Consider the following 13,794-nt stretch of genomic DNA (forward strand, 5'->3'; position numbering starts at 1 on the left):
TGCTAACTGCGGTCGCCTGGAGAGCAGGCCTTTGTCCACAGGCGGGCATTGTGCTGTTTATAGCCTCGCCACGAAAATGGGCTTGCCTACATCTTGGCTAATTTGAAAAACAGTCATCCCGATTTTCTTTTCTGCTTCCTGGCTTTGTTTTCCGATGTATCTTTCTTAAGGGCATTTTAAAATGAAAAATCTATAATTAACATTTCTCTTATAAGAAAACTCACCCAGCTCTGCCCAATCATCACCTCCCCTAAAAAATGTGTTTTTAAACCATTCCCAGCAAAGAGATGTTTTATTAAAATGACTGTAAGGCTTGTGTGTGAAGAAGCATCTACAAAGAATCTTCAGTCTAAAAGGAAGATAGATACATAAAGGGGGAGAAGATAGGAAATAAATTTGTAAAATTTAGTGTATGGTGGGGGGCAACTCTTGACGCTTAAAGAAGTAGCCCCAAGAAAAAGAAAAGAAAAAAATAGCGAAAATGAAAGTAAGTTTCACAGGTTCAAGAAGGGGTTACAAAAGTGAAAGCATAATGGATGGTAAGAACAGCTGCAGGAGTGTTGAGGTACAATCTTTTGAAGTAATGTGATGGGTGGGCAGTTAGTAGCTCTCACATCCTTGGTCTTAATGTCTGAGACACATCATCTTCCAATCAATATGGCACTTTTATGGTCAAGAGTGATAGATGAAGAATCCCTTACCGCTTGGTATAAAAAAACTTTCCCCTCCAGCCTATCACAGGTATAGATGATCCTTAAAATGTTCAAAGGACATTCACCCATTCCCTGATTTTCTAGCTGTGAGAAGACAGAAGCCATAGAGAGAAGGTGCAAAGTCCAAAGTCACACAGAGGTAGACCGTTCTCCCCTCTCTGTGGGTTCTTAGGGGTTGTGTAATCTGGAGTCCACCATGCGAATGTTATTCTGGGAAGGTTAACACACTGAGCTGTTATCATTTATTAACATTTTAAAGACTTTTTTAATGTTTATTTATTTTGAGAGAGAGAAAGAGAGAGTAGGGGAGGGGCAGAGAGAGAGGGAGACGTAGAATCTGAAGCAGGCTCCAGGCTCTGAGCTGCCAGCACAGAGCCCAACGCCTGGCTCGAACTCACGAACTCCAAGAGCAGGAGATCATGACCTGAGCTGAAGTTGGATGCTTAACTGACCGAACAAAACAGGCACCCTCATTCATTCACATTTTAGTACATTTTATCAAATGTTCTAGTAGTTACCAGACACAGGTCTAAGAAAGTAGACACTAAATAAATACATTGTAATGGGGGTAAAAATATGACAAAAATCGAATGGGGCAGTGAGTAAGTAAAGAAGCCCAGAATATAAACTCTTCTTCACAATTTTGCCTAGGGCTATTTCCTCCAAAAGCTATTTCCTGTTTTAAAAAAAAAAAAAAAAAAGTTTTTATCTCCAGTAAGGTATGCTAGGTACGCAGAGGAAAATTCCAGAGCTGTGCACAACTCATGAAAGTCACTAACAACTAAAGAGCAGGAGAAAGGTGGAGGCACTGTGGAGGTTTCTGCTTTCCAACCTGGAAGAAGTGATTTCTTTTGGGTACAGTGAAAAAGACAATATTATGTGGTTACTGAAAAGGACCTCATGATTGCACAAAACAGTTAAAACCAGACTTTTAAGATGAGTTTAAGCATGAGCTACTGTGGGGAAAAAATGTGGGGAGAAGGGAAGGCTCAGAAAATAAGGAAAAAGTTGAGAAAGGGAAAACTGGGGTGCCTGGGTGGCTCAGACGGTTAAGCCTCTGACTTAGGTCATGATCTCACGGCTGGTGAGTTCAAGCCCCTCATCTGGCTCTGTGCTAACAGCTGGGAGCCCGGAGCCTGCCTCAGATTCTGTCTGCTTCTCTTTCTGCCCCTCCACCATTTGTGTGCGCGCGCTCTCTCGCTCTCTCTCTCTCTCTTAAATATAAATAAACATTAAAAATTTTTTTTTAAAAGAAAAGAAAAAACAAAACTCCTCTCTAACGGTCAGAATTAAAGAGACAGAAACAGTAGAGAGCAAGATTCCAAAAATCCCCTGGCTACTTTGGAGCTGCTCTAATTTTCTTAGCACATCCAAACATGGCATTCAGCTGGTGGGTCTAGGTGCAGTTGGGAGGCCCCAGCAGGAAGTGAAAGAACCGCCAACAGCCCTGGGGCTTCTCAGCCATGCATGGTTCCCTCCATTCTGGGCACAGAGGAGCTACTTGTAGCCTAGCAACCGCGGACTGGTCCCCTTTCACGCCGTATTAATTCGCTTCGATACAAACTGCACAGAGTGTTAGGAGGACACAGAGTACAAACTGGACAGAAGTGAATTTTGGATTCATTCTCTACCCAGCTCTCTCTGCCACAATACTGCAGCCCCAGCACCACCCAATCCCCCAGTGCCTTGGCTCCCCCAGGCACAAGGAGAGGGAGCCAGTCCCAGATCTCATACCTGGGCACTGGGAAAACCCAGTGAGGATGGTTAGAAAGCCTCCCATGGGAAAGAGAAGGCATTTGAAGACAGAGACCTGGGCCTGTGGTTCTCCACAGAATGAGAAGAGCTGTCTATTGGCCACATCTGGCTGCTTCCACCACTGAGAGAACTCTCAGAGATCAGCCCACCCCCATTATGTGGCCCATAAAAATGTGCTCCCTTGAATCTTGTTTTTTGGGCTGATAAGTCTCCAGAAGGGGACTCTACACAAGGCAATGACTTTTACATAGAATTTCTACTTTTCTACGTGCCTAAGAGGTATTAAGTATACCAGGGGATCAGAGAGAAGTAACAGCTCTGAGTCAGGAGGGGCCAAACTGCAACCCAGTTCATCTACAACTATCTCACCTCCCTTATTTCAGTCACCCTCCAAAGTCACTAGGCTCCAGCGGGCACCATTTACAAGGCCTTCATCACATGGACTGGTCAGCCAGGCTTGAGAGGGCAACCAAGTCTGAGAAATGCTAGGATGAGCCTGCACTGGCCCAAGAAGCATGACACATGGGTCAATTTAGACCTGGAGGTCAAAGGCCTCCATGAACATGCTTTTGGAGCTTCTGTACCCAAAGAAACAAATGGAAATATCCCACATTTGCCCAACAAATCCCCAAACTGCCCCTCCAAACCAGGGGCAAAGTGAGAAATAAAAAAATAATAATAAATGTGAGGCATCCAGGAGAAGCACAGGGACATCATTTATAAAGCCCCGACCAGATTCAGACAAGGTTGGGAGCAAAGAGTGACCTTCGGAACACCTCAACAGGTCCTTGGAAAAAAGTACCCTTGAGTCACTAAGAGCGGTCCCATCACGTCTCACTGTTGGGGAAGGCAAGGAGAGCCTCGCAAGCAGAAGCCACCAAGAACCCGCATATCTCTTCTTACCCAACTTAGAATGGCCGATATTCATGAACGTGATGTGACAGCTTAAATAATACTAAAACAGATCATTCCAGAATCTATATTTAACTTAGAATTCATCACTGGATTATCTTAAAGGCTTGGACATTGTCAAAGAAAAACCAAGTTACTGGAGTAAGGGAAGGGTCTGTGCTTGCTAATAAGCCCAGCCTGAGGGAGCCTACAGTGGGAGACACCCATTTCTGAAACATGACATGGTGGCTTTTAAAAGGCAGCTGTGATTTACACAGTGCCTAATTCCAGGGCACATTTTTTACATCATGGTCAAGTCAAATCATAGTCCTGCGAATAGCACCCCCCCTATTGTTTTGCAGCATACAACCTGCATAAAAACAAAGGTGGATGTGTTCAGGAGGGACACAGGCATCATTTATAAAGCTCTTTTGTACTCTGACACAGCAGCCATACTACTGGTTTAGGACTGTACATTTGTTGCAGTGAAACTACAGTTCAGACGTAGCCTGGGTATGAGAGAGGAAAAAATAATACCCACCTCCCTTCCAACAAACTTTATTATGACTACCTCAAGTGACTAAGTGATTCTAATAGAGCTTTCTCTTCTCTCTTCCATCCTCTGGTCTAAAGAGAAGAAATGCCAAAAATGGGGCAGGCACAGGCACACAAAACAGCAATAGGCCTAAATACCCCCAAACCGTGATGCTGCCCTTACAATAATGAGGTTGGAATGTGGCTCCCAGGAGGCAAGCACCTTAAAACTTAACATACGCCATTTCTCCTAAAACTTAAGGACATATGTTGTCATCAATCCAAGAAACTGTGACAAATCAAAGTTCTCTCTTCTACCATAGCAGGTACCAGATTTCAGTTCTCAAAAAGAAAATAAAGCAAACATATATACACAAACACACCCAAGAAGATGGTGTGGGGAAGGGAGAAGGAAAAAGCATCTTTTCTTTCTGTTCAGAAGGATACCACTGTTTCCAGGTGTTGCCTATTTAGAAGCATTGACTGTCAGCCCCACTGAAAAGCAGCGTATTCCCACAGCTCACAGTCCTAGATTAGCCACCACATAGGAGAGGGGCTGTTGGAAAGGAAAGCCGACCCAGAAAAGCTCAGGGAGCCTTCAGTCCTCCACCGAAGATAAACACAGGCTCACAATTCGTTATCTACCATCCCCAAATCCAAAACACTCTGAAAACTGAAAAATTTCAAGTCAGTCATTTGGTGGCAAATCAAACCTGACTTCATCTGGTGGCAAAACGTGAGCTGCACTACATAAGATCATTTGTAGTGTGTTTATCTCACTTTGTGTGAATACTCTTACGTTTCACTGATGAAATAATGAGCTTGAGTACGGAGTACTGACCCTAGACCCCTCTGAGGATGTTTATATATATATATATATGTACCCGATTACCTTCCTAAAAAAATTCTGAATTTAAAAACCCATCTGGCCCCGAGGGTTTCAGATAAGTGGAAAAAGACTGTAGACCTATAATAGGATGACGTAAGACCTCTACAAAAGTTACTGAAGGCCTGAGAGAGTCAGATTACCCCCTGGTTGTTCCAACGTGAGAAGCTTCCTACACAGGCCAGACTGCGGCATTATTTGGCAACACTGTGTTAAAAAAGGGAAATCAATTACGCAGTGTCCTAATTACACGTTAAATCCTGGTTTCCTACCTTCACATATTCCAGGGTTGGGTCCAGAAGATGCTGATCCCTGAAAAGAGAAAATGGTAAGTATGAGAACTGAGAACAATGCATTCTTGCACTGAGTAAAACGTATCCAACACTAATTCCCCCTATTCATTCAGATTATTAAAATGGGCCCACCTCCCCAGCAATACTCCCAGCAGACAGATAAGGAAGTTAGAACAAATACAGATTCCTTTCATGGTGTGTGTTGGGGGTAGGGGTAGATGGTAGGACACCACCATAATTTCTGTTTAGAAGCTCCAAGTGCTTTATCACATTCAGGCTCCAAATGTTAGACTTCCATGTAGTGAGTCTACTTTCACTCGAGCATAAAAATTAGCCTAGAATTCTGAAGGAAAGAACACGGAGGATAGAGGTGGGTGTAAAGCAGGACTGGATGCCCAAATGAGGGGTACTCTGGATCAGACAGCTGTATCATGCTCACTTTGACAGAAGAAAATGGAGACTGAGGTGGGCCCAGTGGCTATCCAAGGTCACCTAGCACCAAGGGGAGAGGATGGAATCTGTATACCCAGCTTTCTAGACCACATTTGCCTTTTTTTTTTTTTATTGCTGCCTCCATTACCCACCCACCCCTGGTGTCAAGCAGAGAAATCCATCCCATTTTCTTTGGCACCCAAGTATTCTTCTCTCCCTATCTAATGTCTGCTCGTGTCTGTCATAATATGACGCTGGAAGTGACAAGAGAGTGAAAAGTAAACAACAGCAGGTGGCCCTAAGGAGGCTGACTTCTTACAGAAAGAAGAGAATCTGACTAGGCCAAAGGAGAGGAGGGGGAGACGTGAGAGTGGCTGTTTTCAGTGCTTGCAAAGTTATGATGAGGTGGTCCCTCAACAGAAGGTGTGAAAAGACAGCTGCCTTCAGAGTCTTAAACTTCAGAAACTCAACACATCCTCACAGAGGCAGCATCATTTTGAAAGGACAGAATGGCTGTGAAGCCTGTAAGAGTAGTCTTTTCAAGGGAGTGGGCCTTAGTGTGAGGGTGAGGGTCTCTCAGAAGCCCTACTGATAAGCAGCTTCCTCCACAAGGGTTGGCTCATCCCCCAAACCCGTGGGGTGTGACACTTCCCTGGCAGTGGAGAGACCTCGAAAGATGGCAGCACTTCTTCCCAGGACAAGAGAGAAGGTCACTGCCGGAGCACAAGGAGTCCCAACCCCTCAGCTCAGGGATACCACTCCCAAAGCCATGCTTGGCCTGGTTTGACCGTCCAGTCGGGACTACACCCAGGGCACCTGCACAGAGGCAGCGTGGCATCTGAGATGCCCCTTTCCACGTCAGTGGATTAGGTTCTGGAATGAGTCCCTTTGCAGGGCCAAAAGATCTGAGAACAGCATAAGCTCTCTGTCCCTGGGTGCATTCCCATTAAAGAGGGCTATAAACCTCAAAGCCTTAAAACTCTTTGCCTTCAAGTTCATTTATCCGGCATCCAGAGTCCATCCGCTGTGCCAGGTCGTCACTTCTCCTGCCACATGCTCTGGACACCATCTCAGTGTCACCAGGCTTTGCATCCACGGAACCATCTGGCTAGGGACTCAAAATTTTGTCCACAGCACTTGGGCTGTGCTCCCTTTTAAGTTCTTGAACCCCTGTTTTTCTACTGAACTAACATTTCAGGCATATAGCCATCTAGTCTTAGGTTAATCATCTGGCCCAGAGGTCTGGCCTTGTGAGGGCAGAAAGATGTTAGAACTACTGAAATGCTGTTCTCTTCAGATTTTATTTTTAAGTACACTTAAAAATGTGTGTTATGGGGGCACCTGGGTGACCAAGTCGGTTGAGCGTTTGACTCCGGCTCAGGTCATGATCTCGCGATTTGCCCACTCCTGTATGGTGGGCAAATGGGACTGAGGCTCAAGGTGAGAGAGAAAGGGGGGCGTGTGATGGCTCAGTCAGTTAAGCGTCCGACTTTGGCTCCGGTCAAGATCTCACGGTTCTTGAGTTCGAGCCCCACATCAGGCTCTGTGCTGACGGCTTGGAGCCTGCAGCCTGCTTCGGATTCTGTGTCTTCCTCTCTCTCTGACCCTCCCCCACTTGTGCTTTGTCTCTCAAACATAAATAAACACAGAAAAAAAAAATTTAGTGTATGTTATGTACATTTATACATACATGTCTTCATGCATGGATAAATAGTATAGGTATGGGCAGTTGAAGTCAATGGTTCCCATATATTTTTGGTCTCAGGATCTCTTCACACTCCAAATTATTGAGGACCCCAAAGAGCTTTTGTTTATGTGGGTTATATGTACTGATTACTGATATTAGAAATTAAACAGAAATTTTCAAAATACTAATATTAAAAAAATAAACTTATATAAACAATTGTATTACAAAGAGGTATGTTTTCATAACAAAAATTTAGTGAGACGAATGACACTGTCTCACATTTTTGCAAATCTTTTTCATGTCTGGCTTCTAGGGCAGCTGAATTCTCATATCTACTTGTCTATTCAGTATGTTGTGATAGGTCTTGGTTTAGAAAAAAGTCCATCCTCACATAGACACATAACTGGAGAAGGGAGTGGTATTTCATTTCCAGATACTTATGGCTATTCTTGATACCATACCAAAACTCAACAAGTGGTAATTTCTAAACGATCAGTTGTAACGCGGTATCTTAAACCATGTCTGGTACTCTTTTGCATCTATCTTGCACCTTGATTGGGCCTTTTATCCATGTGTGATTCTGTAACCACTGTTCTGGAAAATACTGGTTCACTGAGTTATGCAGTTATTCTAAGTTTTGACACATTTCATTAGAATATAAAAAAAGAATCACATTTGTTAATATCATCACTGATCTCATCAGAACTTATAAAGCCTTGGGAAATATCAAGCTCATGGAGGAGGATATAAGTTTTCCAAACTTCTAACTTTCACTTGAAAGTTTGAATTTTTTCACTGGCAGCTTACACTGTCAAATATTTTCCTTGAGCTTCATTTCATTCATTTTGGAGAATGTATTTGCCAAATACCGAGACCATATAGTCATGGTTTGCCATTTTAACTCTCCTTTTTTAGTGCTCAAATGTCATCCTTTTCATAAATTCTTTTTAGCATTTTGTCCAGGATCTGCTCTTCTCACCAGATTTAGCTGTAAAATCCTTTTCCTTTCACCTCTGAAAGTTGAAAAGTTCCTCTCTTCCTTTCTCTAGACACATATCTGAAAACTCTCTGAGCTGGTTCCCTCAGAAGAGATCCTTCTAACTGTCTCAGGCAGAAGTGGGGTGACCAACGGGCCAGGCCAGGCACTGTGCCCGGGTGGCTCCTGAGGCCATGCTGATCAGCAGGACCCGCACTCAGAGACAAGACCGCCTAGGGGCATAGCAGCCTGTGCGCTCCCATCCAGGGAGCCTGGGGTGCTCTCCAAAATGCCCCCCACCTTAGATGAACCTCGTTCCTCTTTGATCCTTTACTGTACACTTCTCTGGGCACAAGAGAAGAAACTGGAGGCTCCGGTGAGGGATAAAACTCAAGGCCCCTCTTGACCCTGCCCCCAACTGAACTCTGCTAAGGGAGCCTTGTTCATTCTGCTTCAAGAGCAGAGGGGAATCCAAATGTCCTCAGATTCTAGTTCTGGGCTCCCCGGGGTGCCCTCGAGAATCCTCATGTTCTCTGTCTCCTTTTTAGAGAGGCAAGGAGGGGACACAAGGAGATATAATGAAACCAAGTAGGTGTGTTACAAATCCAAAGGCTTTAAAAATCATTGCCTTGAACTAAATTAAAATGATGTTTATGAGCAGAAGTGCTGCGTCTCCTTTCTCAGCCAGTCACATCATCCCGGCTAACCAAAGATAGGAGCTAGAAAACATAGCAGTTGGCCCTGTAGCCCCAGCCTCTAATTTGAAATAGAATATCCAATTATTCATACAAGTCTGTGCAGCAAACACTCCTTAAGCCACAGATTTATATTCTCTGACAGAGATCACTAGAAAGCAAACAGAGGGACTTGGCAATATAAATGAAAAGTTGTTTTTTTTTTTTTTATTTTGCTTTTGCACATTATGAATCCCACCCATGTGAATCCATGATGTCGTGTGCATCTCTTCTTACACCTGGTGAGGCTGGCAGGCGCCCATGGGCCCTCTGTCAGGCATGCTGCCCCGCAGGGCACGGTCCACAGACCGCAGGAAAGCAGCAGAATGAAACTGGACTCTCTTGTTATTTTGTTCTCAAGTTTATTAAGTTTTAAATAACATCACTATGTTTACGCCAGTTAAATTATTCTCTCCAGCACTCTGTTTTCCTAAGTTCAGACTGAGGGATGTGTGGTCAAAAGTCACAGAAATGGGGTCTTTCCTATTTCAGTTTGTTTCTCATCAGTAACCAGGTTCAGAGTTCCTCCCTCTTAAGAGGACACGTGACCTACAGGTAAGCTATTTGGAGTTACTCAACTATCTTGAGTAAGTATATAAGCAAAATTTCACTACCACAGATCTTTTCTGAGTGCTTGGCATACAGATGAGAAACGAAGCACCCTACATCTGTCTTAAATTATAAAATGCTTTAAATGAATGAATGTTTTGACTTCTTTAAATATTACAGAATAAATTGATGGCTAACAGTGTTGCCAAACAAATGTCCTTTTGGAAATAACATAAAGAGGAATCATTTGTAATAAGACGATTCTTTCATGCAGTGGAGGGATGAGAGAAACTAGATCCAACTGTTCCCGACTGAGTAGAAAAAAGGCTCCGCGCACACCAGTAATCTGCAGAGTTGGCTCCCCTCCTTGGTGCACACGGCATAGTATTTGCATTCTGGTTCATTCTATCATGTATTTATTTGTATACAGTTCCTCCTCTACTAGGAGACACTTCATTCCCAGTATCTCCATAGTTCTTGCATCCATCCTACCAACATTATCAAGCATCTACAGTATGCTGTGCTGTAGGCCAGACAATGGAAACAGAAGAACCAAAGACAAAGGCCCTGCTCCCAGAGAGGCTGCAATCAAGTGGCAAAGACAGATGAACAGACCCAGCACAACTCAAGTTAAGTTTCATGGGAAGGAAATACCATGAAGGGGCCTTTCAGGCAACCTTTGAGCTAAGGTTTGAGGACCGGGTAGAGACTCATCGGGTAAAGAAGATGTGAGGTAGGTGGTGATGAGAAATGCCTAGGAAACAGCAGAAGCATGTGCAAACACATGGGGACACGGGACAATGTGGCATACCTGGGGAACCAGAGCATTCAGGAGTAATTCCACTCTGGTCCAGGCCACCATCATCTATCGCCTGGACCCCTGCAATGCCTTCCCGGCTCCACTGTCTCCACAGGAGCCAGCATGATCCTTACCAAAATCAAAATCTTCTAATAACTCCCATCCAATCACAAGAAAAACCCTAGAGTCCTTACCAGGTTCTCTGAGGCCCTCTTTGGCATGGTCCCCACCAGCTCCCCAACCTCACTCTGGTGCACAGAATTCTAAAGATATCTTCCAACAAGATTCCCCACCCCCACCCCGAAAGTCAACTAAACAGTAATCTCAGTACTGCTGTGAAGGGATTTTGCACATGTAAGCCCCAAGTCAGCTGACATTACGATCTGGCAACAATCCAAATGGACCAGACATGCAAAGCGAGGGGGCCTGGACATGAAGGACCCTGTTACCAGGGTGACATTACAACATGGCCTGTGACAAGGCCCATGGCACGGAACTCTGGGTGGCCACTACATGGGAGCCATCCACTGAAGACAGCCAGGAAGCAGAGATCTTAGTCCTACCATCACAGGGAATGGAGTTCTGCCAACAACCTGAATGACTGTGGAAGCAGATTCTTCCCAGAGCCTCAGATGAGAACACAGCTGCTGACATCTTGGGTTTGAGACCCATAAGCAAGAACCCAGCTGAGCTCTGTGGGACTTCTGTCCTACAGGAACTATGAGGCAATAAACAGGTATTAAGGCACCAAATTTGTGGCAATTTGTTACTCAGCAAAAGCATACTAATACATTCCACTCATTCCAGTCAGGTCATATTGACTTTTCTTTCTGGCACTCAAACATGCCAAGCTGGTCCCTGCCTCTGTGGCTTGGCATTTACTGTTCCTTTGCCTAGAACATTCTCCCTGCAGTTCTCAAAGGCTCACTCCCTCCTATCACTCAGGTCTCTGCTCAAATAACACCTCCTCAGAGAAGCTTTCCTTAAACACCTATCTAAATGAGTACTGCTGCTACCCTCTATCACCTTATCTGATATTATTCTTTCCCATATTATCTGATATCACATGAAATATTTATTTGCTCAGGTCTTTCTTATGGAATATAATCCTACAAGACTGAGACTTTCTCTGCTTTACTCACCTTGATATCCCCTGTGCTCTGCACACAGCAGTTGCCCAGTAACCATTTGCTGAATTAATGAATAAAAGAACAAGTAACAGAAGCACAGGGTTGGGGGAAGCTCAGGAGTGGTGGGGGGTTGGAGATCAGGATGAAGACAAGGCAGTGCCAGAGCATAAGGGGTTTGGAGGCCATGTAAACATGTCTAGACTTATGAAAGCAATGGGATTTGTTGACAAATCTTAAGCTGCAGAATAACCAGAGATTTGTGTTTTAGAAAAATCCCCCTGCACTGGTGTGGAAAACAGATTCGTGGGGGGCAAGACAGAGTCAGGAAAACCAAAGGAGATACTGGAGCAGTCTGGGTGAGAGAGGGCAAGGCCTGGACTACAGGAACAGAGGGAGCAGGGACGGTGTATAGATTAAGGAGACTTTTTTTAAAACAATTTTTTAAATGTTTATTAATTTTTGAGAGAGACAGAGAGAGACAGAGACAGAGAGGCAGTGCGAGGAGAGGAGGCGCTGAAAGAGAGACAGACACAACCCAAAGCAGGCTCCAGGCTCTGAGCTGTCAGCAGAGGCCAAGGTGGGGCTTGAACTCATGAACCTGAGCTGAAAAGTCAGTGCTTAATCTAATCCACTGAGCCACCCAGGTGCCCCAGGAGAGTTTTCTAAGTGACAATAGGTGGTAAATGACTGGATTCAGTGGGTCAAAGGGAAAAGAGAGGTACGGGTACTTACTAAATTCTTTCTAAGGGAACTAAGTAGATGGTGCCTAGCACACCTCAATACACTCATTAGGAATGAATTAGCATGGTGCCTGCATCTGACTCTTGATTTTAGCTCAGGTTATGATCCCAGGGTTGTAGGATCAAGCCCCATGGTGGGCTCCGTGCTGAGCGTGGGGCCTGCCCGAGATTCTCAGTTTCTCTCTCTAAAATAAAAAAACTTAAAAGAATTAAAAAAAGAAAAAAGAATAAACTAACAAACACCTTTTTCAAGCACGAGAAGAACTTTCAAGGTTACTGAGATCTGCATAAGAATTAGCCCCATTACCACCTATTGTCCATGGTTCGCAGTGCAGTATGATTGCTGGCATTCAGCTACTGAAGGTTTCAGATGAGCTCCCTTCCTTTTCAACTGTTAAATAAGTTACTTTCAGTGGAGTCTTTCACATCTTTCAAGTTATGAACACACAAATCTTTCCCATAAACTACGAAATATAACAAACATTTAAGGGATCCCTTCACACCAACAAAAATAGTTAACTCAAGAGGGAAACACAGAGAACAACTAGGTGGCTATTAGATATCAGCCAAGAATACCTGTTTTACATAATTTTACATAATTCTTTGGTCTTCTCCATCAGTCCCACCCCAGAGGGCAACCACTGCTTGTTTCTGTCTTTTTCATGGGGCTGTAAGCTCCATGAGGGTAAGGGCTATTTGTGTCTTGCTCACCAATGTATACCATGCCCTTTGAGTCATATTTGTCACAGAGCAGCCAATTAATCAATAAACAAGGGCGAGAATGGACAAATAAAAATATAAATCACCAAAACCCACCTTTGTATATAGTCCAAATAAGGCCTCAGGAAATCAGAAATTTCTACTACAGGGCTTTCATTTGCTTAATATGGTAGACCAGATATTCCAAAAACTAGACGACGAATTAAAGTATGAATGTATTTTCAAATGCATTGGTGACGTCACAAGAAAGATAAAGCCTCAAGAAGCACAGACATGAACAAAACAGATACAGAAACAGAGAACACGTCAAAAACACAAAACATGGACAACAGCAGGGTAAGGAGCAGGGCAGGGAGGATGAGTCTCGGGTCTGCAGAGGTGAACAGCTCACCATAGAGCCATGCACAATGTGTGAGCCGTCAGAATGCGACTAACACTACCTCTGCGTAAGGAATGTTCAAAAATAAATAAGAATTAAGAAGGTAGCATGCTCTCTAGCATAGGGAACCAAGAAGGAAACCTACTGTCCCCACTATAAATTCTGATGGTGAAAAAAAATAACGGCAGCAGTAACAGTCTCCCCTAAGAGCTTGTAGCCACAGATCTGCTGTCTTGTCAGCTGGGATTCAAATTTATACTGCTCTGCTTGGACAGAGAAGCCAAAACTGAGAAATTAAAGTGTTTGGGTTGGTGGTGCCACTAGTAAGGAAACAGCATAGATACTTTCTAGGGGGAAACTTTATCAACAGAATGCCATTCAGGATATCCACAAATGTGGTTAAACATAAATTTCCCTTCAGAAATAACCATCTGCACAAGGAAGCAAGCCCCAATCACTGAAGTCGGCAGAAACAACAACACACTGAGATCCTCGAAGACCTCAGATATTAGAATACAGACATAGGCTACAGAATAGCGATGTATGATAAGTTTTTTTTAAGTTTATTTATTTATT

The 13,794-nt window shown here is 43.9% G+C and overlaps 1 protein-coding gene across 2 annotated transcripts in view; it reads right to left on the reverse strand.

Moving 5' to 3' along the window:
- Nucleotides 1–13,794, reverse strand: part of BCAR3 (BCAR3 adaptor protein, NSP family member) — a 113,789-nt gene that overhangs the window by 73,805 nt on the left and 26,190 nt on the right. For both annotated transcript variants that reach the window (XM_030326236.1, XM_030326233.1), the window contains exon 3: nt 5,052–5,091. In XM_030326236.1, coding sequence (XP_030182096.1) covers nt 5,052–5,091 — 40 coding nt within the window. The remainder of the gene's footprint in view (nt 1–5,051; nt 5,092–13,794) is intronic.

This window comes from Lynx canadensis, chromosome C1 (genome assembly GCF_007474595.2).
Source record: "Lynx canadensis isolate LIC74 chromosome C1, mLynCan4.pri.v2, whole genome shotgun sequence".
Lineage (NCBI taxonomy): Eukaryota > Metazoa > Chordata > Mammalia > Carnivora > Felidae > Lynx > Lynx canadensis.